The following is a 27,861-nucleotide window of genomic DNA, read 5'->3' as shown; positions in this document are numbered from 1 at the left end:
AAACCATGTTTTAATCAACTACAGCTACTATTAATAATATCATATTTATCACTATTGCAGTGCAAAATTCATTCCGTTTTGGGGATTAGAAGCACATAAATATATATGTAGGTACATATGCTTAGGAGATGGAGCAAGACACACACAAATAATATACGGCTATATTTACGGCTTATTATGTTATTACAGTATGACGAAGACAGAAAAGTAAGAAAGAAAGAAAATTATCACTTTTGTGTACTTATTTAATTTAATTTCATGATGTAGGTAGTTAGAAGATACGCGCGAACAGTTTTACATACAAACATATGTCCGTTACTGCTGTAATCATGTAACCTCCTTTTGGTTTCGCCTAACTTCCATAAAAGTAAATAAGTACATACATATGTTAATATTTTCGATTTAAACACCGAGAGAAATATTTGGGTGTTATTTACTTATTAATATTTGGGACAAAATATAACTATCAAATAACTTGTCTACGCCTTATTAGTTCACTCTTCAAAGCTAAGCTATTGTCGATAAAAATTTTTTTAGTATAAATTATCCTGCCTAGATTATTTTATTTAGATTTTGATTGAAATACAAATATATGCATAAACCTTTACAGAAATTATATATTCGTTATACCAATAAGATACCAATAATAATAAACATTTGTGATTTTTTAGAACCGTTCTTCCCTTAGAATAAACTTTATTCAACAAATTATGATCCTTTATTTCTCTTCTGTTTAATTAATAATTAACAAATAATATATGAAAATAACAAATAAAATGAAATTAAATTAATGTAGAAGGTAATTTCCATAATCGTTATTAACTTTAAACGTCAAAGCAATCAACGTATACCTAGCTATCACGATACGATTACGTAGTTTTCTTCTTGTGAAATAAAGTAGTTTATCGCCAACTGGATCCAATACAACACGTCTTTATATCCTATAGTGTTAACAGAGCATTGAAATCGGTCAATAGTGGTGTATTTTTTATGGTAAGTATTTTCTTTTTTTTTTTCATTTGACAGACCGACACGTCACAAGGTCTAGTATTGCTTGAATATTTTTAATCTATAAATGTCGTTTAGTTTGTTATGATTTTTGCGATTGATAATATAATATATCAAACGATCGACATGTAAAAATATTTAAAAAAAAAAACATTTACGTAATACATTGATGTTGGAAAAATTAGTACATATATTTTACGAATGAAAATTAATAGTAAATACTTATTACGAGCTTGTGTTGTATTTGATTTTCTATTTGTTTTGCTTTTAATTACAATAAATAAGTAATAAACATCTCCACAGAACAATAATAAATCTTCAATAGGAAATTGAGAATTATTTTTTATTAATTTTGTATCTATGTATGTTAAATGAGATAAAGATATAGGTTAAAAAGTAAATTGTACGTCAAATTACTCGTATTAATAGTAGAAACCACACAATCAAACATTTCGTTCAATAATTGACAAATGATTAAAAAAAGCCACAATAATTTGAAAAATATATTAAAAAAACTAATTGTAACTTGACTATCTTAAAAAAACTATATTTTAAACAAGTATTTATTCCATTACTGAATAAATAAGAGACGTGTGAAGCTGGGTGTAGTCGTTGTTATATAAAATAATTTGAGTCTGAGTGAAGGGATACACTTATAATAATCGATTAAACGAACTGGTTTGTTTAGTAACGAAAGTTGTTCCTGAACAGATTTTAAAAATGGCGACGGTTAAAATCAGCTGATTCGTGTTTACAATGACAGTTTTTTTATTATCTCAATTCAATAAAAAACAGATTAGAAATAAAATGTCTTATAATTATTAAAATAAAATACATATCTCAAAAAATGCGTAGAAACAATGCAGTTATTGTAGATTTTTGGATTGTAGTTTAGACGTAGTAGAAATAATATTATATAGATGCAAAAACATAGTTTTGAAAGTATTTCATTAATAATTGAGCGTTTTCTCTCGTAATAATTCCTTGGGACACATGCATACATAGTGTTTCTTGGGACAAAATTAATTATACCGGAAGGTAGTCAGTAAATGTCCTCTACATGCATATTCACCAAACCACATAGGTTTGGTGAATATGCATGTTGCAGAATTTCGTCCGAAATATGTACGAAACGAATTATAAAAAAAAAATTAAGCACATGCAAACTCAATTATGCTTACCATGGATTCAGAAACCGTTGTTATTGAAGCATCTTCCTTGGACAAGACCAAAGTGACATCTCAAGGTCAAATTTTAATACAACAGGATTTCGCTTCTGTAACACATACTAAATTGCATGACATTTAATTATTTTTATTTTTTTACGGTTAAGCAACAATAGTCGTAATATTTAGTCACACTTCTTAATTCATTATCGATTCATCTTAAATAAACGTCATTTTGAAGCGTTTTCTGTTTTTTGTTTTGTCAAAAATAAAGTATTATCTTTCATCTTTCCGTTACAATTAGAATCTTATAGATAGACATAGTATATTGAATAGAACTAAGAATATGCATTTGGTCTTATAACGTAAAAACGTAAAATAATTATAAATTTTAATACGTTATATTTAATCAGCTGATACGTATATAAAGTGAAAATAAAATTGTAGATCGACGACCCAGTTTTCCTGTTTTTGACATTCAATATATATTATCTGTTGTTTAGATATAAAACGTGTTAATATAGATAGGTAACTAACGCTATTGAATTCATTATAAAATACGACTTCAATAAAAATTACTTAAAATTTATTTTGTTGTTTACAATCAATAAATTAAAAAAAAAACTCCCGTATTTATCTAAATCGGAATAATGTAGGTATACATTAAAAAAATATAGGGTATATTTAACAATATATTTATTTATTTCAACCGTATTTTTGATACTTGAGTAAAAGTCAGATTTCGCGCCTTTTTGATATATTTATAAATACATATACGTGCATAAAGTAAATAAATTAAATATTACGAATAAAAGCGACACAAAGATCAACTGACATGAAAACAAAATCATATTATCTAGTGCGTAAATATGTCGTCACTGATATAGGCAGCGTGAACAATAATATTAGTTATGTCTGTAGTCCATATCGCTCTAACCCCTTTAGAATGTGACGTGATATCCAAAATATACGTTTGGCTTGTAGGTATTTGTAGCATGTTCAAGGCTTCATTAATTTTTAAATGATTTTTGTGTATTATGACTTAATTTAAATATTTATGTTCAGTTTTTGAAATGTCAACGTCAAATTAACAAACTTTAATCTGCATTTTAATTGATCGATAGAACATACCTACAGAAGACTACTGTTAATGACCGACAATAATAACATAAATTATTGTGTTTCTAATGCTGACGACTATTGATATCAACTAAATTGTTGTCTATGGTTAATTTAAATGAGACTGTAGATTCTTTGAGCCCGGGTTTTTTTATTTATAAAATAGGCAAGCAAACAGTCTTACACCCTGATGTGTCTGTAATATAATAAAATAACTACTATAATTTACCTTTAACTTTTCGTTTTTCTATATTACTAACATTTGTGATAACGAAGTTGTCGCTACTTAGAACTATGTTTCCGGTATTATCTGATGGTTAGAATAAATTGATATGAATGTCAAAGAAACTCCAAGGTCACGACGTTTTAAAAAAATATTTTTAGCATCGAAGTTCGTTATTTGACAGTATGCATGTATTTTCAATGACAAATACTGTTTTGATATTACCTTTTGAATCTAAGCTATGCGGTAATGTCAGAAAAATATTTGAATAAATTGGATAATTTATATTTAAATTTATACCTCGACTGATAAAACTGAAATAAGATAATAGAAAGTGCAAAATACGTTCAAGGTTTACAAGTACAATAATAAATAGATATTGTAGAAAATATACTGTGCGTAAACTGCTTAATAATATAGTTTAAATAATTATTATTCCTTTTCACGAATAGTATTTATAAAAAAAGTATAAGTTATAATCGTTACATTCAAAACGTATGATAATATAATTTCTTCTCTGCATTGGTGTTGAAAGCAGATTATGATAGAAATTATCCATGGAGTTTATTCCGTGGTATAGTATTTAAAAATTATTAAAAAACTAGTTTTTGCTAACGGTTTTTTTTTTTCGGATAAAATCCAATGTATATTATATTCCAGACTATAATCTATCCTCTCTGCCAAATTTCATTCGGATCCGTTCAACCGTTCTGGCGTGATTAAGTAAAAAACATCCATCCAAATTTTCACATTTATTGCCATTTGACACTGACAGCTCTCTACATCATCCTGCCCTGTACTCCTGTTACTTACAAACTTAACAAAATATGTCCAAAATAAAACTCCGTAAACATCACAATCACTTTATTTATTTTCCCCTTCACTTTACATTTTTCTCTTTTTTTATTTCTTTTGTTTTTCCTTCAACGCTCAAAACCGAATGAATCAAATTACCGTATCCTCCTTTTCCGCACACATTTTGTTGCCATTAACAAAATATAATTACCGGCAATCAATAATATTTTATTGTTAATAAAAATATAAATATAAATTGAAAAAATAATAATTTAAAACATTAAATAAAAGTCGGCTTACAATATATATATTATGATATCGGTAGGCGGACGAACAAATAGGTCACCTGATGGTAAGTGGTCACTACCGCCCATAGCCAATGGCGCTGTAAGAAATATTAACCAACTAAGATGTTATGTCCATTGTGCCTGTAGTTATGCTGGCTCACTCACCCTTCAAACGGGAATACAACAATATTAAGTACTGCTATTTGGCGGTAGAATATCTGATGAGTGGGTGGTACCTACCCAGGCGGGCTTACACAACGCCCTACCACCAAGTAAATTGGGACACTTTAGAAATATTTCACTCAACGTATATATAATCTGTATTTAAATCAGGTTTTAAACAGTTCTGGTTACAATCTAACTCCACTTTACATTACAGTATCTATTTTAATCAAACAAGTATCGCGTTAATAAAATTGGTTCCGATTAAAATTTGCCCAATTTTCTTTGGGACGTAATTCAACCAGTGTTTGTGCTCTTGTATGACATAGTACCTTTCGATTTGTTTTTTATTTAATTTATAATATTATTGTTAATTAAAAAAATAGACGTGCTGTTTTTGTCGTTGTTATATAGTGCCTCAATGTTTTTTTGCCAGGCAGTATAACAATTAACAGGCACAAGGACATAGCATCATAGTTGCCATGGTTAGTAGCGCATTGGTGATGTAAGGAATGCTTAATATTTCACATACTTAAAGTTTAATGCATCTCATGACACATTACGATGTTTATGTAATATTATTATATAATCTTATCACTTATTTACAATCAAAGTCCGATATATATTATTATAGATATATTTACACATCTCCATTGCACGTTACGTGTTGAATGCATTTTGATAGTCCACTTCCTAGTGTAATCTTCGACGCTGATTTAATTTGATCAAGACCAAAGCGAGATGACACGGGAAGTTGTCAACTTGTGAAAGATCTAAAAATAATTGAATAATAATCTCACGTGTTTCGAGTCCGATTTAGATCATTATTTTTGTATTACGTGTATTTTTAACACCTTAAGCTAACAACGACAACATTGACAGCCTGTAAATTTCCCACAGCTGAGCTAAGGTCTCCTCTCCCTTTGAGGAGAAGGTTGGGAGCATATTGCACAACGGTGCTCTAATGCGGGTTGGTGGCCGTAATAAGCTAAGCTTCGTCTTAATTGTATTTATTTTAATTTATTATACTGTATTTAACAAAGACTTTAACTGTAGCCTCCGGGCTAGTAATGAAAATTTCGCGATAGGGAAACTCAGTAATTTATTATTGGACCGTCCCGAGGCTTAACCTAGGCAACTGCGGCTCTAGCGATCCCGTGGCGCCCGCCGAAAGACGGAGAGGGTACCGCTGGTTTTTTAGTGGGTAAACCCGGCGTACCTGGGCGCACTCGGCGTCCGGGGCTCTGGGGAGTCCCACACACCCCCACTTTCCATCACGTGAGGGAAGCGCGTAACGCGTTTTCCAGCGAGAAAAAAAACATAAAAAAGGCAACTGCGGCTCTGCTCTCTGGCGTAGCATCAAATAAGTATCTTTCATATATGTAAGTATTTATATACATATATTAAGTTAAGTTAATACAACATACTATGACACCTACAATGTTTATAACTTAATTGAGTGATTTCTAACATACATTGCGTGTTTATTGAGGAAGGTCACACTTATAAGTTATGCAACGACATACCAAACTGAGTAAACAGGCATGCTTAATCTAAACGCGGCATGTATAATCAAAATTAAACGCAAGCGAAATATGTTTGTCTTAAAGAAATCTAATAATAAACAATAATAATAATAAAATGAATCTGATTTAGCCCAAATACAAAATTGCCTATAACGAGTGGTTATCTGGATCTACTGCACATAAAAGCGTTTCACAGGGCGTATTTTTGGGTGCTTTTTTATTTATTAATCATTTTAATAGCAAAACAATGCAGTTCAGAGTAGGCACCGGTTCCGATCGATTCGTTACAAATATAGCACATTTTAATCACAGCTAAGTAGATTAAAACTTTTAAGTCTTCCAGAAAAACATTGTATGCATTATTTTAGAAATCATCTTCAAGCAGCAGTTTCAAGCTTCTGGTGTCTGTCTATAAATACAACTGTTTTTGTTCGATTCGAGAGTAGTGAGGGCCCTATGCTATCATGACCATGCTATGCTATCATGTCTTGCTACTAGGCTAAGGAGTGGGAGATCTACAGGATATTAGATGTCCTTCCCTTTACTATAGATGCAGGCTTTTGATCAGATTAATATTCTGCTTAAGTTGCTATGATGCTGGTGAAATCGGATTTTTCCTTAAATTAAAAACGTTTCTGTGAGAAGTTGTTTCTTTACTTTTTTGTATTCTTTTACTTTATACTATTTTTTGCCTTTCGTAGAATCACCATTCAGAACCCGTGATCTATCTCGTAGACGAGATAGATAGCTTTCGCAAAAATCCATCATGACCAGCTATGGCATTGTTTGACTGTCTCGCCAGTAACCTAACAGCTTAAATAATTTAAGGAGAACTACAGGTTGTTAGGACTTTTTCCTTTCCTGTTAGATTTCTCTGCTTTTGTGGAGAGGTTTTATAGGATATACTGCACGCTGCTGCAATGGAGATTTGGCAGTTTTATTTCCTACCAACACATGCAGCTTGCCTGTATCGCCGAGATCTTCGGCTCACATAGATAGGTTTTAACCATTGAACCAACTCAGCTCTATATTAAAATTGCTAGTATTAGAATGTATTGCCTAGTTTATGAAGATCTTCCTGGAGACCAATTTTACTAATTTAAAACGGTAATGATACAGTCTACATCCTATTCCGATCCAATTTTTGTCAAACCGAAACTAGATCATTGTATTAGTAGAATAGGAAACTACTACACGGCAACGATAACATTTCGATTCGATTGCGATAAAGTGAGAATTTGTTAGTTGATTTGGCCCCTTGTAATATCTCTTGCTACAATTGCTATGTACGTGTTTTCTTGTTGTTGTTGTTATGACGTCACATTTCAACAACATTTCAACAACTATTATTAGTATTTTTTAATCCATTTTAATATATCATTTATTGTTTGTTGTTTTATATTATTATAAAACATCGAATAAATTAAAAATGATATATTAGATCAAAATAAAAGGCGATTTTCTATCAAGGTCACTCACTTCTATCTAAAATCTGAGACATACATAGTCAGAATGATATACAATAATATAATTATCAGTACGATGGCAATCTTCGATGCTTCTAATCACGGATAAATATATTTTGTCACTAGCGAGCACTATGTAATAATACTGCTCCCCTAATTTTCGAGTAGCAACACCGCAAATCAGTCTTGATGTTTGAGCAGAAGATGAATTATACATCATATCATGTATGACGCAATTTATGTACATAAGAAACGATTTTATTATAACAAACAGGGCACATCAAAACACCAAACAAATAAAATCAATTTACACAAGACGCCGAGTACGATTTTTTTAATGAAATTTTGTTTAAATTGCATGTACGCGTGCGAAACTATTCATCTATACAGGATTATTGGTAATTCGACGTATTCCTTCACCTCCTAACGGGAATACGTCGAATTACCAATAACCCTGTATAATTGGAAAAGAATATCGCTATCTCTTTCTCGCGTATGCTATTTACGTGAATAATAAAATTATAATTAGCTTAGTTTAAATATTTTGTATTTAAAACCGAAACAACATCGTATCTTGTTTTCAGTAAATAAATTGTAAACAAGTGCAAAGTCGCTTCTATTAACCCGGATTTAATAATAATTAAACTCTATATTATGATTAATTATACCTATATATGTTATTTAACTCGATTACAAGGCTACTGAGGAGGGTTATGCGTTTACTTCGTGTAAAAGTACCTTCACATGTACTTGTATCAAAATATTTGTATAGATTTTCAAACAAAAAACAACATTTGACATCGAATTGATGCTATATCATTGGTCGAGAGCTTGAATTGTCAATAATATAATTAACATTTTTTTTTTCAGATAATAGCAGAGTAAAGACACAAAATGGTGCTGCTTTTACGAAAAATATCAAAACAGTAAGTATATAAATGATTATTTAGTACAATATAATAAATCATTCAGATTTCATTTCTAAGACATTGCCAATTAATTGTCTACACTATAATATTATAAAAAAAAAAGATTCGTTTGTTTATAATCGATAAACTCTGAAATCGAACTGATTTTAAATTAATTCTTTCACCATTAGAAAGATACTTTATGCAAAACGATCATTGCCATTTTTAATTTAAGGATGAAATAAACTCAGTTACAAAAATTCAACGCTAGCGAAGCCGCCGGTCAAGCCAGTTACTTATTGTTGTTTTAAATTGACGGGTTATGATCAATTTTGTATATACATTTCTTTACTATAATTTAAAAATTTTAATATATTAAATTGAAGGTTAACGCAGGACGAATAGCTATGTCTTAGTTAAACGAACAATGTATAATGTACGAAATAATCTGTGCCCTCTTGGCACAAATAATCAGAAAGTATAAAATTAAAATGAAATTAAAAAGATAAAATCGTACAAAACTTGTCACCGAACAATAATTAAGAACATGCTAACGATTAAAAAAATTGATCTCCCTACCAACTTAAGGCAATTGTTATTTATAAAGTAATAAAGTCAATAAAAATTCGCAATTTTTGTGGTAAATTACATCATAAGATAAAAAGTTATAATGAGTAGTAAATAATAAACATATTTGTAGATACAAATGTTTATAAATACACAAGACGAAGTTATCATTGGTTAACCCGCTCCGTTAGGACTCAGCCTTAGTCGCAATCAGCTGTAGAGACCATAGGTCCGCGTGGAGGCGCGGCAGCCGTCACCAGTTATACCGGTTACAAATAACGAGACGATTTCAACATAAATGAAAAGATTACTCGTATTTAAAACTTGTTCTTATTATTTATTTTAACATTTGAGATGATATCCGCGTTCTTCGAAGATCATTATGATTATTTTTTTCTTTCCACTGGAAAAACATTAAAAAATCGTTCTGCCTATTAATAGTGTTACGTATTTATGTGTATGGCAACAATTATACGTCAAAATTGCTGATGTCCTTTTTGTTTATGATTGTAAAATTTTGGGAATTCGTATATCGGAGAAAATCCGTATTAGTGATGTCTTTCGTCTTATGGAATTGAGAACTGTCGCTTTTGTTATACTTCGACAATGTTCCATCCCATTGTCATAGCACACGGCATAATAAAATAGATGTATCTACATGTACATCATTATTGTAATTTAAAGTTTGCTATCATTAATAATATTGCAAATCATAAAGACATATTAGAAGAATACCTCGTTTTGGTATTTGGTTGTCATAAGGTATATGCAAATAAATAAGACTAATGCGTTTGCGTTGCGTTATAGTTGAGTAACGTTTTTAACCTTTAAAAAAGTACCTGTAGAAATAGTCGATTTATTTCTAAATAAAAAAAAAATAATATCCATAATACTTACCGCTAAACAGATTGAACTATTAATTAATATTTTCAATTTATTATTTTTATTTTTCGAGTTTAAGTTTAACTCTCAGAAATTTTAACCGTTCCTTACATTGCCAATGCACGACCAACTTTGGGAACTAAGAAGCTTGTGCCTATGTCCCTTGTGTACGTTATATGCAATATGTGATGACTGGATGGTACCTAACCAGACGGGCGTTGCGACCTAGGGTGCGTTGGGGAAAGATTGAACAGATCAAATTTTCGACTGATTCAAGCAGCTTTTTATTGATTTCGTTCACCGGGCAATACAAAATCGATTTGATACGATCAGAGTTTATATTGAAGCTTTCCAACCGTCCAGTTAGAACGAAGCCTTATAAACGCGTGTAATCAGCAGCTAAGAGCAAAGGTTCATTATCGTGGAGGCGCGGCCGCACGCCCCTGTTTCATCATCGGTTATCGTCCACTAAGAATAGAATGATCTTGGCGAGTGAATGGAAATATTTGCTTAAAAAATTAGGCTTAGTTAGGTTTCACCAATATTTTTTTATTAAGCGGCTCCTTTCGAATGGGACCCTTAACAGAGATTAATTGATATATTACCTTCCTATATTATTTGTACGGTTTAAAAAAAGAATCAATATTGATTTAAGTTATTGAAACAATATTGAATTTTTAAAAGTAGTAACTGCAAAAATATAATAAATGATTAAAATATAAAGAATTTTATTAGGTTATTATGACCACATATCTTTAACCAATTTTATCATACTAATAACACGTGTCTAAGTATTTATTTCATATATATATATATATCTTATGTATTTGTATAAAATTCATTATAACTTAGTTGACTCTAACTTTCGTTTGAGTAATATAAATAATAATAAAATTCCTAGGCAATACTATTATTGTATAAAAAATATTGTTTTGTTCTACCAACATGCAAATTATTTTATAAATGTATTTATTTGTCGTATAAGCTTAATATATAATGAAAATTGTAATTTTTTTTACATTACGTACATTAAAATATAATACGATAATACCTATACTTTTTTTTTTAATAGAAGCCATTTTACAGTTAAATTAAAAGTAAATTTAAAATTGTTTTTGCTGATTTTTTGACGATTTTTGTTTAATTTTTATGTTGTCTTCTTGTCGGCACTAACTATTAGTGTTTATTCTTAGTCGAAACAAAATTTAGAATTTGTTGTAATTTATTATAATTTGTTAATTGTTTCTTTCCCAAATAAATAATTATATTCTTAATAATCGAGGGTTAAATTTTATATGAGAGACCTCAGATGGCTCCATGGACACAAAGATTACCTAAAGATTCCGTGCAAGCAACTCATCTCAAAAAAACCTGCACGTCTCGACTTGCCGTATGTGGATCAACCAATTGACTTAAGATTAGCGCAGCGGAATAAACTCCAAACCTTCTCCTTAAGAGGGAAGGAGAACTTTGCCTAGCTTTGTGTAATTACATATACATATTTACTAAACATACAGAATTCAAGATATTCAAAGCTAAAGGTCGCAAAAATCATCTCATTGTAAACAACTTGTTTTCTTTCAATCAAGTGACATTTGAATTAAAAAAAAAAACAAGTTATTTACAAAAAAAAATGATCTTGAAAAATTGAATCGCGTGTAAAAAAAGGTAAATTTTTGCAATGTCAGCTAGAGCCTAGGAAGCTGAAATGAGAAACAAAGGTTTACAAAGGAGCACAAAAAAATCTCACTTTCTAAGTAAGAGTTTTATAAGAGTTTTTATAAATTTGATTTTAAATTATTAAATGGGTTAACGGGGGTAGGGGTTGTATACTAGTTATCGCCAGCGGCTGCGGTTGCGTTTTATTCGTTGGTCGATAGGTGTTAGCTTAGAAATAAAAAAGTAACCTATGTCGTTCATTAGGGTTCAAACTTACATTAGCAGCCTGTAAATTTCCCTGCTGCTGGGCTAAGACCTCCTCTCCCTTGAGGAGAAGGTTTGGAGCATATTCCACCACGCTGCTCCAATGCGGGTTGGTGGAATACAAATGTGGCAGAATTTCGTTGAAATTAGACACATGCAGGTTTCCGCACGATGTTTTCCTTCACCGCCGAGCACGAGATGAATTATAAACACAAATTAAGCACATGAAAATTCATCAGGGGAAGAAAAACATCGTCAGTTCACCTGCATGTGTCTAATCAATGAAATTCTGCCACACGCGTGTCCACCAAAATTAATAACGATAATAGAATATCGATAAATATTGATAAATACCTGGACTTGTAATTAATAAATCGGTAAGATTTAATGTCGTTATTAATCGATAAAAACGATTGATATCTATAAATAATCTTTTATTTAGTTTTATTGATATATTTGATAAATAGATCTATGTTCGTTGTTTATTTAAGTACTAAGTACTTGTGTAACGATCAAACGAGGTCCTATCCGAAGAATCACCATAGAATAAGATGTTGATGTACAATTAATTATAATTATTGTTGTGATTTGGGATTTCATAATTTGACTAAAATTTAAAAATAATACGATCTCGACCTCTGTTCAAACCACACAGGATTTGTCTTTTAAGGGTTTCATTCGTACAAACTCATAATACAGTTTTAGAAGTTAATCTCTTAGATGATTTATATATTTATATAGACTGTGAAAAAAACTAAAACAAACGAGCCAACTTTATTATCTTGGTGTGCGTGACACTCGCCAAACGTCATACTACTTTACTAGTGTGCGTGTGCTTAGTAACAAACTGTTGGCCACTATTTTTTTGGGACGCGTTCACAGTTTTGACAATAAATGAAAGGGTAATTGATTTATAATATACTTCGAAATTCTATACCATAAATATAAGATAAGAAAGTTTAGGAGGTCAAATGTAATATTTAATTATAGAACCTTTGGCCCATTAGCAATCTGTTTCAATGAAATACAGATATTATAATAATAATTATTATTTGTTATTAACGGGCTATCAAATACTAACGAACAAATCAAATCGGATTTGTATAGATAAGCGCGTTCAACCATAAACACTAACTTAATAAAATAAATATACTATATTAAATGTAAATTCAAGTAAAACTATATAAAACTGATGACTTGAATAATATGTGATGGTAGTTATATTACTAAAAATAAATATAATATAACGTATTTTATTTCTTAACAATTCAGAGACAACAATTTCTTTTTTGTTTATGTAACATAATATACTTATTATGAATTAAATTCATTATCGAAAAGATCATGCATGGCTTCGAAACATTGTTACATCTAATTATATTTAGGTCTTGAACCCGGCTGCCTCATTTTATCACGTTTTTGCTATAACGGCAATCTTTTTACAAAATAAATATACATAATTTATCAAACATCTAAAAATATGGCCTTTTAATCAATGTTAACTAATATATTGGAGTCGCGCAGGTCGCAATAACAAAAATAACAGATAAAAAAAATAACAAAAACTTTTTCGTCTGTATAGAAAAAAAAAAAAAACAATATTTTTTTATTGGACCCACTTAGGCTCTTTGTTGAAATATCTTTGCCTTTTTGCAAGAGCAGATTTTCCATGAGAAAAAAATGGATGCTAGACGTTTTTTACTTGGTAGTTTATCTGTGGTAACTGGGCAACAAATCTTAGTTATTGAAAGTTATCGCGCCAAAATATAATCATAATATAACCTATACATTTTAAACTTCCATTGTTTAAACAAAGACAAAAACAAAACAACAGATGCATAATTAGATCTTATACACATACATAATATTATAATTATATCGAATATGTTAAATAATGATCATTGACCAGACGATTCTCATAATTTGTTTATCGTAAACCTTCTGAACTCTTCGTTTGGTAGATACCCATTTTATCGAGGGCGGTTATTTTCCTCATTTAATTAGGTATAAAGTTTATTGTGTAACCATAATTAAAATTTCGCATAAAATATATCTTTAAATATTATAAAATTGTATATAAACAAGAAAACATTTTAATAGCAATTTAGATTACTTTTTTTTTTTTGTTACGAGACAATAAATCACAATTTAAAAATATTTAACAAATATTTCGATATCCATAATTATCCAGTTCTTCGGCCAACGGATTTCTGTACTCACGAAAGTATAGAAATGTAAACATAACATAACTTCCAGGTTACAGATAAAATCTTGACATTTGGGTTTTGAACCCAGCAGGTCTATGCTGCTAGATATATTATGTATAAAAATTAATTGTTTACTGATTCCAGAAAGGCAAATAATAATTATTTTTAATTAATTTATAAAAAACATGTAACATTAAAGAGTTTTCATAGACAACAAAAATATTACGACGCCTTTTAATATCTTTTTTTTTTCGTGCCTTTTCTGTTTCGTTTTAATTTGCTATTAAAATCGGTTAGGAGACGACTGCATCATGATAATATAAGTTTTAAAATATTGATAATTAATTTAAAATATTAATTATCACATTCCAGCATAGAATAATTTTTTTAATAGAAAATTATTATTATTAATTTAATTAAAAAAAGGTTAAAAGAATTATAGAATAGTATTTAGCCTTTAACTCAAACCTCTCATTGATTTTAAAAGACAAAATTCCGTAAGTCAAAAGTCATAAATATTTATATATAGCTTAGAAATTAGACTTTGCCTAAACTTCTTTTCAGTCCTCCCTAACTGCCATTCTCGGAACTACCCAAACCTAGGAGCGATGGAGCCTCGGTCTTTAACACACACAAACAAACATTCCAATAAACTAAGCAATTATATTTGAATTAATTTAGACTAGGAGTTATAAAGTACGTAAATTACCAGCATGTAATACGAACACTCCAAGATCTCTCTCCTTAAGGAGAAGGCTTATTCCACCACACTATAGTGTAACTGCACATGGTTTCCTAAATTTGTTTTCCTTTCATCACCGAGCATGCAAGCAATTACAAACACAAATTAAGTGCATAGAAGGGAGTGCTTGCTTCATGTTTTAGGCACAATTGTAGAAATTATTATGTATTAACCAAATAAACAACATTTGACATTCAATTGATGCGATATCGTTGGTCGAGGGATTGAATGATTAATCTATGATATTCATTATGGATTTGCGAAATAATGGCGCTTTGAATGTCAACAAAAATGACATCGGAACTTTGGTAGTAATATTAAAAGGGATACAATAAGTTAAGTGGTACAGTATTGTATTATAAATAAAGATAATATGTTAATCGAAAACTGTTAGCAGCGTTAAAAATAGCTGAGCTATTAGCAAATCGCAGGGATTACGTAAATCTAAGGTTTGTTTATCTTTGTTCTTTCTTCCATTGAAATAGAATATAGGTTTTTGCTTTATTTTATGTAAGTACTATTTCTGATCTTGTTTTTTAAACGATTACAGCTGTGAGAACCAAAGGAACGCGGAAATCGCTTTGTTCCTATAAATAATGTGGATTGTATATAATTTGATTGATTCATTGTAAAGCCTTTTACTCGTAAACAAAAGATATGCGATTAACGTTTCTCTAACGACGCTTCCTGATATTAAACAAAGACTAAAACCCGTAACGGGGCATGTGACCTTGAAATTTGTTCTAGTCGCAACGTGACCTGTACTTCGGACTATGTCGGATATGAAATTATATATATTTCGTTTTATATAATCAATTCCAAATCATGTTTTTGTCCGATTTGCCGTTGAAACACTTGCACCTTGGAGTGGTAGTGCAAAAAACTTCATTACGAGTATATAACCTTATTGCCTCCACTGGTGACGGACTGGTTCGTTTTTTACCCAGAGGATCGGAATTTCGATGCGATGAAATGCTGCTCGCATTCTCGTCACCAATCCACATGGTCATAATTTATACAGTAACTATTATTAATTCTTATTTGTATATAGTTAAGCCCTTAATGTTAATAATTGTTATATAAATAATAAAAGAGATACTAAAATGTACTGTATATATGAGAAATGTTTGAGTTTCTTTTCGTTGCTATTGGTTCAGACTTCAATAATCAGTTGTATGACATTATTGTCCACATATAGACCTAACGACGTTTTCCGTTGGGCTTAATATGAATAATGTGGATCTTGTTTTAGTTTGAACCCCCATTCTTCACTGGTTTTGATCACTGGACCATTGCGGCTCATAGGTAATAAGGCGAGCTTTGGATCTTTGGTACAATCTCTCGAGCTATTCGAATGATGACAATATACTATAAATATATGCATAGTATACCTACTTACAAATATATATAATTTTTACCTAAAACTAAAAATTAATCCTTTTAAATTTAATGTTATCCAATATTTAATTTATTCGAACGTTGAAATATCATACTATGATTAGAATTTTAAGAATTTGAATACTCGTATGGCAACAGCCGCGCCCACAACATTACGTAAGCTTTTCGTACGTGACTAAGTATATCACATATATTTATATATATTTATATTATTTACATATATTTTTGTGTGCGAGTAAACTGTTGTTCGTTAAAATTATCAATTTTCTTTTGCGCGCTAAATGAAGTCCTTGCCTGCACTTATTGGTGGATTTTCAAGGTTGGTTGCTTTAAGGAATAAGCCAGCTGACTGGTAAAGGAACATTAATGTTACGAGAAATCTGCACGTGTTAGAAATTATACCGTATTTGTCTCCACTAACAGGAATTCATAATAAGTTAACGAATACCATATTGAAAGAAGCTTCAATCCTTTTTATAGAGGGTAGAGAAGGACTTTGCCCAGCCCACCCAGCTTTTTCGTTATGTAGTTCATGGTTCAGCGTCTGTATGTCGAAGAATTTTCACATTGTGACATTCGTACATTGCGAAAATTTACCAGAACATTATAAAGGTAGTTTTCTTTAGGATATTGTTGTATTTTAGAGGTTAAGTGTTTTAAATTATTATTTTTTATTATCTTGTTATTTAATTTGTGATGATGTCTGCATAAAAAGAGGCACATCAAATACAAAAGAGACAATACTTCGCAACACAAAAAAAACCTATAATGAGATTTGTTTTTGTATTCACTTTGTCTTCCAGGGATTCGTTGTTTTGAAATATAATTATTATTTTGTCGATAATGGTAAATGAAATAAACGATGAGCGTATCTGTGTGTTTGTCTCGGGTATTACTCGGCAAATATTTGTTTGGACAAACACGTAATTTGTTTTTGAATTACGTCCACGCAAACAAATTTGCTTTCTTGCAAAACATATACGTTATACGTCAGCCTTAATACCTCAACCATAAATTCACTTTGTCCCCTTTAGATTATTGACTTTACTATTTTTAAAAGGGGGGTGTAACTAACAATATCAGACTATTTATTGAAAAGAAAAGAATTTTCTCGTATTGAAATTCATTTTAATAAGAATTTATAAATACGTTTATAATCTATTTTAAGTATTCACATGAAAGTATTCATGTAAATATCTTAAATACTGTAATGTAAAACTAATAACATTGCAATAATACCTTGAGCTTTGATCAAATTCTGACGAAACGCGACATTCTATTTCATTTACATCGAACGTAAGACAAGCCCGTTTAGCAACATTTTGTTTTCCTACGTCATGCCAAGCCCGCGGATTCGACCAATCATAGCGCGCCATTTGCTCACACCCCACCTATATAATGCGCGCACGCATTTGGAGCAACACTTGCTATTTGATAATTATTCAGAACTTAGTCCCTTGTTATTAAATGGGTGAAAGGTTTAACATAATTAAATTTTATAAGTGGCTTATATTTTTATTCAGTTTTAGTAATTTGGATAAAATTTAATTATTATTTTCAAACTGTGTAATTTAAATTCGCCTTAAAAGTATTGATTATATTTATTGAATTATTTTAATTAATTATTAAAAATGATGCACTTTAAAATTATTCCCGAGAATTACGTGAATAAAGACGCAAAGTAAGTATTTTTTTAATTGTTTTTTTTTTTTTGTAACTGAAATTTTTTGTAGACAGAACTATATAGATTTAAAGAATAACAAATTTTAAATACAAAAAAATACTAAATATAATACTACGTTGTCATATAGATTTAAGTCTAAGTCTCAGTGAAAATAATGCAATATTTTATCGATCGTATAAACTGATGAATAATACCGATTTTAATTATATTTATAAATATATTATTGTCAATTCTCCAAAGGTACAATTGACAATATTCCAAGTTCATTGTCCAGTGATTTATAAAAAGTCGTCATCGAACTAACGACTCAAATATCGCCAAACGACAACTTAAACTATTTCATAGAACTAATTTAACCTAAATTATAATAATACAATAATCTTGTTAATATTACTTAATTGTTTGATGACATTATCATTGTGTGCTCATTTGCTCAAACTAATCAGCAATACCCTTCTGTACCTACCTTACTCTGTATGTAAAATAACTAATATTAACAGTGCTAACACACCAGCAATCTTGGGTACTGAGATGTTATAGTAGAAAAGAAATGCATGGGCGGTACTTAGGTACCTATATAGGCTTGTAAATCCTTGCTACCCAGAAATTGTTATAACTGTTATAGGATGTCATGTCAATTTCTTTTTCACGTTCGTGTTTCGCAGTGAGTTTTGAGTTTGTTATCACAGAATCATTGTCCTGTCAGTCGTTTCGACAAGTCGATCCTTGATCGTGTTTAACCTAATGAATAATTTATATTGGTCTGTATATTTGCGTTGTACGTAACACACATACATACAAGTTTTATGTATATTTATCATGATATTAATATGTAACGCGAACATGCGTAATGTGCTCCTTATTGATGAGAAAGATCACTTTGTTAGGCTTTGTAAAAACGGTCTGGCTAGCTCTTACACGTAATATATTCTACCGCAAAACAGCAATGCTTAGTATTGTTCTGTTTCGGTTTGAAGTGTGACTGAGCCAGAGTAACTACAGGCACATCTTAGTTCCTAGGTTTGATAGCGCACTGGTGATGTAAGCAATGTTTTATATATCTTACGGCGCTAAATTTATGTGCAGCGGTGACAACACAGAATCAATTGGACTATTCGTCCGTCCGCTAACATATACGACAAAAATAGCTGAATAACTAAGTGCGCAGATAAAAGAGTACCGTGTTTTTCCTTTTTCACTCTAATAGTCCGATGGGGAGGTATATATATATATCCAACACGACTGAAAAGTTATACGGTGCATAATGATTTTCCAAAGTACACTAACTTAATAAATCCGGCCTGTCAATGACAATTTTTTTGACAGAAAACCTAATAGATTTATATGAACCTGACACGGGATTCAAATTTGTAGAATCTGTAGTTGTTTGAGAGGCAGGCAGATGGTATGAAATGAAGCGAGACTGAGAACTTAAAGAACGAATGTATGAACAACGCTTATGAGTTATTTAGGATTAGCTGTGTGCTTTCGCCATTTTTTACTCGTTTTAAAGATTATCGAGCCAAAGAGGTGGACAAAAGTAAAAACAATAGCCGTTTTGAGTTCGGTTACGCGTTAATTAATAAGCATTTTAATTTTAAAAGATCTATTATTCTAAAATCGTAAAATAAATCGGACTAGTGATAAAGAATAGAAGTACCAAACGTGTGTAATAATTTTCTACTTATATAGCTTATTTTATCACGAAACACTGATAAAATCGTTTTTAATAAATATGAATTATTAAATAGTTATTAATCTCATAGCAACATGTATAAATAATGATATAATGAACACTATAAATAAATGTGTTTAAGAACTGATTATTTAAAAAAAATACCACTCGCAGATATCTAAACTAGTTGAATTAAAAAAAACTCAACTCAAATCAGTTCTCTAGCTTATTATATTATTGACTTGGTCGCAGTTCTGAGTAATCCCGCCGAATAGGAACCCGCTTATATATTCTACCGCCAAGCAGAAATATTTAGTATTGCTGTATTATTTTAGGCTTGGAAAGAGAGTGAGCTTATGTAACTTTAGGCACAAGGAGCATAACATCTTAGTTTTTATGTAAGAAATGGTTTAAATTTCATACGGTACTAATGGCTATGGGTCGTGGAGACCTACCTATGTCATTCAAATTAATTACAGAACTTAATAATGAGATAAAGCGAAAGCAGCTTAGAAATATATCGTAGGCAAATTCATGTCTTCCACTTTACTTGCGTGAGTCTATTTCCAATCAAAATTATATGAAGGCAAAAACAATGCCCTTTATCTCCTCTGGTTGTGGAGTTGGCCTCTTTTTTGTTTAGCTACTGACGTGCTTTGAAGATATCAATGTAAAAAAAAGTTATCCAAAAATAATTATTATTTTAGGATTTAATGTCCATAATTCTGCGAATACTATAATCTTAATAGGTAGTCCTTATTTTGTTTAAATGCATACGTCGCGTTACCAAATTATGACTAGCATACTAGGCTCTACCTACAAATATTGTTTATGGTCAATTAAATAATGCTGTCCCCTTTCTTCGAATGTTAAATCACTAATGTCAGAACGAGATCAAATTTTACTTTTACCCTGAGCGACGTTTATAATTAAGGCTATTGTTTATAATGAAGACGCAAATTCGCATAATAAAATAATTAATTAATCAATTAATTCATTTGTATAACGACGCATTATCTACTTATATTATTTATTTAATGTATATTTTATTCCATATACCAAAAGGTAATTATTATAGTAGTACTCTAAAAATATATAAGATTTAAGTTATTTCAAATTAGACGTTATTTTTAAATTTAACCGATTGTTTTGTAGTCGACCCTTCCATTCTACTAATCTACCGTTAAATATTTCTGGTAACAGTAACAATGATGTTCGGTTCTCTTCGTTAAGTTACACGGGCTCTAATTTTGTTCTTATTTTCAGATGCGCCCAAATAGCTCTAGGGTGCAGCAGGGCTGCCCATCAAACTGCTCTCCGCGGCTCTATCAAGCTCAACCCTCAGATCGCAACATTGACTCCCAAGGTAAGGCGTGCTTTACACTAATATTATAATTATTTAAATGTTCATAGTATTGACGCTCACGTTCAGATAAGGTTTTGTAAAATGCCACTACAGTTAGGAACATTGACATGTTCCTAATACTGGCTACTTCGCCCCCTTTAAACCGCAACACGTTAATATTAACCATTGCTGTTTGAAATAATTTTTATTATATATAGTAATTATTAATTATCAGGTACGAGCCTTTGTAGAGCGCAGCGCAGCGCTTTGTGAGCCCGAACATGTGCATGTATGCGACGGTTCAGACGCCGAAGCGAGCGCGTTGCTGCAGCTCATGCAGCAACAGGGAACTGTGAAGCCGTTGCCGAAATATGAGAACTGGTAAAGTATATTATAAATATAATCATATATTTATATATCTAGATAGAGTGTTGCCCTACGAAAAAATAAATTGAATCCTTGACTTAAATAAAAGTCTCGTTTATTAATAAATAAAATTTACACTTTTCTGGCAGAATCAATTGACGATCATAACCTTTATAAAACCGCGATAAAAATGTTAAATATTGAAATCTTATAAGTTAAAACAAAATGTTCCTTTATATTGTAGTTGGCTGACGAGGACAGACCCAGCTGACGTGGCGCGTGTGGAGTCCCGTACTTTTATTTGTTCGGAACGCGAACGCGATGTGGTCCCAATAGCCAGAGCTGGTCAAAAATCAGCCCTGGGTAACTACATCACACCCGCTGATTACGACAAAGCTGTTACTGATAGATTCCCTGGATGCATGCGCGGTTAGTATAACACTATTAAACCTTTTAATAAATAGTAGAAAATATAAATATACATCATTTAAGTAGAATTTTACGAGCACTTTTGAATCCTCATTTTACATATATTTAATAAACATAAAGACCGAGAAAAACAAGCATGAAACTCAGTAATCACTCTTTTCCACGACTATTTTCCTAAGACCTCCTTTTGACCCTTTGAGGAGAAAATTTTGACTGAAAAGCGTATTTTAAAAGATTTCCATACAATGTTTTCCCAACAAAGCACGAGACAAATTATAAAACACAAAAATATTTGATTATTAATATTGACTCAATTCTAAATCTTCTAACTAATCTTTCAAATCAATAACTTTATCTTCGCGATCTCTTGTGGTGTTGTCTATATAGTTATAAGATCTAATAAAATCACTAATTCATTCAAACTCTTTCATCAGGTCGAACCATGTACGTGATACCATTCTCAATGGGACCGGTGGGCTCTCCCCTATCCAAAATCGGCGTGGAGGTTACGGATTCGCCTTACGTCGTCTACTCCATGCGAGTTATGACCAGAATGGGTAAGAATTTAGAATCTTAGAAGATAAATCTTGAAGTACACGTAAAGTCTTTTGCTCTCACTTTTGTGTCATCCTTAGAAAAAAATATTTTATTTTAAAGTTAACTTTTTATTAATTGTTGTAATATGATTTCAAATATATGTTTATGGTATACTTAGTTAATTAATGCTTATATTATTTTTTATATGAAATATACTTTTGTCTTTTATCAGGTAACAAAGTACTGGAAGCTCTTCGTAAGGATGAGAACTTCGTCCGTTGCTTGCACTCAGTTGGCCGCACCAGTAATCCCAGCACCACCGGCTGGCATTGTGATCCACCACGCACCATCATCCTGCACAGGCCCACGGATAACGAGATCATCAGCTACGGTTCGTGATTACTTGAATTGTATTTTTAACGTTCGAGTAATAGACATTTTCTGTCATATATTTTTATGGGTAGCTCCCAAATATTTGCTTATTTTTAAAACTTTTAATTATCTCACTTCCAAGTTTATATCTTAATAACTTAAACTGTATTACAGTATTTTAATTGTAAACAAAGAGGCTCGGAGAATTAGATTTGCCATTTTTATTTGACAGAGAATTGACTAAGATTGCAAAATCTCTATATAGCATAAGACAAAGTTGCTTCCCGCTATCTGTACGCTTTGACCTTTTAAACAACGCGACGGACTTTAACACAGTTTCCATGAATAAACAGAGTGGTTCAAGAGGAAGGTTTATATGTATAATAAATGCATATTATATTATAGTAGAATAAAAGCAGAGATTTACAGCTTTCTAGTCGGAATAATAATGCATTTTTTTCGTTTTATATTTGTTTTTCAAGCTAAAAGTATATAAACCCTTATTCTACCCGTATGAAGCCGAGACGGGTAGCTAGTAATTTATAAAAAGGATCACAAAATACATTGCAATTGAATTTAGTGTTCAATTCTCTCATAATAAATATCATAGATGGGTAGTTTATGGAGTCTGTGTGGTGATTTTGATTACATTATATTATACGTAAAGCCTCTCTTAGAAAATTATCTGTTGCTTGTATACATAAGAATTTTTAAATGATTAAAAACCTATATAATATTTATTATGTTTTCTCACAGGTAGTGGTTACGGAGGTAACAGTCTCCTCGGCAAAAAATGTTTCGCTCTACGACTTGGATCCGTATTGGCGAGACGTGAAGGATGGCTCGCTGAGCATATGCTGGTAAATATAATCTTTAAATTTGTAATTTTTACGTATCTGACATAATAAAGAGAAAACGAATTTATCCGGCTCGAAGGACTAAAATAATATTATTATGTCATTGTCCACAGATCGTAGGAATAACTGACCCTAAAGGCCGTAAACGTTATATCGCAGCTGCTTTCCCCTCTGCCTGCGGGAAGACCAATCTCGCCATGATGACGCCCAGCCTCCCCGGGTACAAAGTGGAGTGTGTGGGAGATGACATTGCTTGGATGAAATTCGACAAAAATGGCGTTTTGAGGGCCATCAACCCTGAGAATGGTTTCTTTGGTGTAGCACCAGGTGAGAACAGAATAATTAAAAATAGTATTAATATCAGTTAAATTAATAAAATAAATGTTTTCGATTTATTACATCCAAGTCCCAAAACACGAAATATTGGGCTCAGGCGTTAAAAGTCATATTTGTCGCTTCCATTCAGGTACATCCGAGGCCACAAACCCCATCGCCATGGCATCGGTGTTCCGCAACACAGTGTTCACGAATGTGGCGGAGACGTCTGAAGGCGGCGTGTGGTGGGAAGGAATGGGAGCGGCACCCGAGAACGTCGTGGACTGGAAAGGAAAGCCCTGGAACGCTGCCGCGGGTACCCCAGCTGCGCATCCTAACTCAAGGTATCTACGTTCTGACCCTTATTCTTAACGGATATAATATTTTACAGTACGCCAGTAGGCTATGTTAGAGTAGGGTATGTGCCGCTGGACTCCGTATATAATGTAAATAGTAACCAAGCAGTAATAAAAACTCAATAGTGATAATTGTACAATATTTGAAATAATAAAAAACCATAGCTAATAATTCAAATTTGAATGACTGGGCATAGAATTCGATAAAGATTTTCATTTAATCCGTTTCATTCTTACAGATTCTGCACACCCGCACAACAGTGCCCCATTATAGACGAGCAGTGGGAGAGTGCAGAAGGAGTACCCATTTCCGCTATCTTATTTGGGGGTAGGCGACCTCAGGGAGTTCCCTTAGTGGTTGAAGCGAGGGACTGGCAACATGGTGTCTTCATGGGAGCTACCATGCGATCTGAAGCCACTGCAGCTGCAGAACACGCGGTGAGTTATAACCTTGGTTGTTGTGTTAAGTTTTCTAAAAGTTACATTTTTAAATTTAAAATTTGCAATTAGATTAATGTTTTAAGATTGATTTAATGCGACGTACTGAAGTTATATTTCTGATATAAAGTTTCACTTTTGTCATTTGTGCCGAGTTACCTACACGCGCTCTGTTCACAGTAACTGCGCCTTTAGAATGTGTGGGTTAAATCTTGCATTGGATTTAACATAATCAAAAAAGTTTTACACTCGACCGTTCCATATTGGTGATCACACAAATGCATGAAGAATATCGTAACTTAAAAACTTGATTTGTTTTTAGATCATAAAAAAAAATGGATTTGAAAAGAATTACACTCTGTAAAAAATTCTCGTCTTAATTTTGTACCTCTCACCAGTCCATAGTTTGTTTTCTAAGAAGTAATGTTTAAAGTTAAATGACCAAATATAGTTACTTGGTAGGGCTTTATACTCTAAGGTTGGTGACGCATTGCTTATGAAAATAATGGTTAACATTTCTTACGGCGCCAATGTCTATAGGCGGTGGTGACTTCTTAGTATCGAGTGGACCATCTGTACTTATTTATACTTTAAAAAAATAGCATCAAGTTGGAATACTTGGAGTCATCTTCCAATTTTCCAATATTTATAAGTGATCCTCGAAAACTCATTTTTGAATATTGATCTTAACCTGATATTGGTTTTAGGGTAAAGTGATAATGCACGATCCATTCGCAATGAGGCCATTCTTCGGATACAACTTTGGGGAATATCTCCGCCACTGGCTGTCCATGCCTCAGGAAGGGAGGACAATGCCGAAGATCTTCCACGTCAACTGGTTCAGGAAAAACGAACAGGTAAACATTTTACCAGTCTTAATGTTATGGCAATACATTATAATTATTTTAGAGAAAAAATATTCGGAGATGAGTAAGTCATTTTTTCGCAAATAACATTACTTGAAGTTAAAGTAAGAGTCCACACTATACATACTACCATCCAGTTCCTGCATTATTATCATTATGGTCCAGAAATTAAACTTGAGAATTTTTTCGCCGCTTTACCGTTACTTATATAATAATGAGCGTCCCCAACCCCCAGGGCCAATTCCTCTGGCCGGGCTTCGGCGAAAACTCCCGCGTGCTGGAGTGGGTGCTGCGGCGCTGCGACGGCGAGGAGTGCGCGCGCGACGCGCCGCTCGGCCGCGTGCCGGCCGCGGGCGCGCTGCGCACCGACGGGCTCGCCAGCCTCGACCTCGAACAACTCTTCAGCACGCCCCGGGACTTCTGGATGCAGGAGGTCCGTACAGTCGTAGCCTTCGCGTGCTTTGGCAGCACTCGACCTAACTCAGCTCTTTAGCATATTGAAAACTAATGTTTAAAGTGGCTTCAGGCTTACACTATTATAGTAGCGGCACGCTATGATGGCCGTTTTGACGTTTGCCCGCTCATGAAGTTTCGTATTTAATAAATAATTACATCAAAGGAGCAAATTGTTGTTCTTTATTGTCAATAGTGACGTGCAGTTATTCATAAAATTTATCGAATGTGATTTCTAAACTACAAATATTAGGGTACCGCGAAGATAATTTTTTTTTTTTTGCGTAAACGTGTACGTCACACTCTCACACTCGACCTCGTAGTCGGTGTTATATTTGTGTTGACAGTAAATATTTTATCTATTTTATAAATTATTTATTTTATTTTATTTATATATGTTTATTGTAGAAAATGATAATAGAAATAATATTAGTATTCAGAACGGGCAACAGAACGTACCTACATCATTACATGGGAAAGACGAAAGAGGATTTCCGGTCGTTAGAGTAACCTATTTCTTGTATGTAATGTGTTTATAAAGTTATTCATTCTAATTCCAATTTTTGATTTAAATTGATTTCGTTCGAATATATTACTTTAACTTATTTTATATTTATTTTTATTAAACCTTTTTAATCAGATACTACTTGCAACAAAAACTTGAATTAAATTACTTGCAAAAAACAAAAGATTTGAATATATTATATCGATAATAAATTTACATTTCACATCACTTTTTTAATGTGTCAAAACGGCCATCGTATCTTGCCGCTAGTATAATACATCTAAATAGATTACAAAATACTCAAAACAAGCCAAGCCAACAAACGAACCAACTTTATATATATTGGTGTGCGTGACAGCTACGCTTGACACTCGCCAAACGCCACACTACTTTACTAGCGTGAGTGTACTTAGTGACCACCTGTTGCCCACTACTTTTTTGACGCATTCTCAGCTTTGGGAGTCTATTTGACATATAAATAATCAAAGGCTTTAGAGTGAATAATAGTTACAGAATCGTTTGTCCTGTCTGATTATTAATGCACAGCCAAAACTACTGACTCTGAGAATTTGTCATCTAAATAAATCATTATTGACGTTTCTTTGTCTTTGATTTTACTTGCTTGAATAATTTTTGTTTTATACTTTCGAAACATTATTTGTATTAGTCCTTATTTTGTCACGAAACACATTTTAAATCAAACATAGTTTTTTAAATACTTGATTATAATTTCTTATTGGTCTATTATCTAATATATTTTGCTTCCTTTCAGGCGGATTGCATAGAAAAGTACTTCAAAGAAGAAGTAGGTGACGACCTTCCAAATGAGATGTGGGATGAACTGAACAAGCTTAGGAAAAACTTTCAACAATCGTAAACTTTGATTGCCAAAGATATAATTATAAGCCTAGGATAAGAATTAATTATTTTCCATATGATATTTCTACGTTCTTGAATAAAATCATTAATAGTTTAAAGTAAATTTAAATTATTATATGTAAACATTGTATTCTCCTGATAACACATGAAATTTTTTTTGCGATTTAATATATTTTATTTTACTGGCAACTCTTGATGTGTATTAAAAATTAAAAGGCTGTGCTCTTTAGGTTAAACTTACAATAAAAATCTTGTATATAATATTGAAATGTTTGTGTATATACTAATAAAATGATATTATAATCAATTTATAAAAATGTTGTTTTATTTTGCATCTAACTACAGCATCGTGACTATCCTTAAATAACACTTATAGAAAAACTAGCCGAACCCGCGCGAAATTTG

The 27,861-nt window shown here is 31.8% G+C and overlaps 1 protein-coding gene across 2 annotated transcripts; it reads left to right on the top strand.

The window, feature by feature from the left end:
- The first annotated feature begins 882 nt into the window (after positions 1-882).
- Positions 883-27,603, top strand: LOC113396619 (phosphoenolpyruvate carboxykinase [GTP]-like). Of its 2 annotated transcripts, XM_026634626.2 has the most exons (14): positions 883-993; positions 8,623-8,678; positions 21,005-21,104; positions 21,319-21,464; positions 21,694-21,878; positions 22,313-22,435; positions 22,648-22,806; positions 23,544-23,647; positions 23,758-23,971; positions 24,111-24,303; positions 24,555-24,753; positions 25,461-25,610; positions 25,855-26,052; positions 27,350-27,603. In XM_026634626.2, the coding sequence occupies exons 2-14, from the start codon at positions 8,647-8,649 to the stop codon at positions 27,452-27,454; spliced, it is 1,908 nt and encodes a 635-aa protein (XP_026490411.2). In that variant the 5' UTR covers positions 883-993; positions 8,623-8,646; the 3' UTR covers positions 27,455-27,603. The 2 variants fall into 2 exon arrangements, with proteins under 2 accessions (XP_026490411.2, XP_026490410.2); XM_026634625.2 differs by lacking the exons at positions 883-993; positions 8,623-8,678 and adding an exon at positions 17,777-18,060.
- The last annotated feature ends 258 nt before the right edge of the window (positions 27,604-27,861 follow it).

The sequence above is a fragment of the Vanessa tameamea genome, chromosome 25, assembly GCF_037043105.1.
Source record: "Vanessa tameamea isolate UH-Manoa-2023 chromosome 25, ilVanTame1 primary haplotype, whole genome shotgun sequence".
Lineage (NCBI taxonomy): Eukaryota > Metazoa > Arthropoda > Insecta > Lepidoptera > Nymphalidae > Vanessa > Vanessa tameamea.
This window is presented reverse-complemented; position numbering and strand designations above follow the sequence as displayed.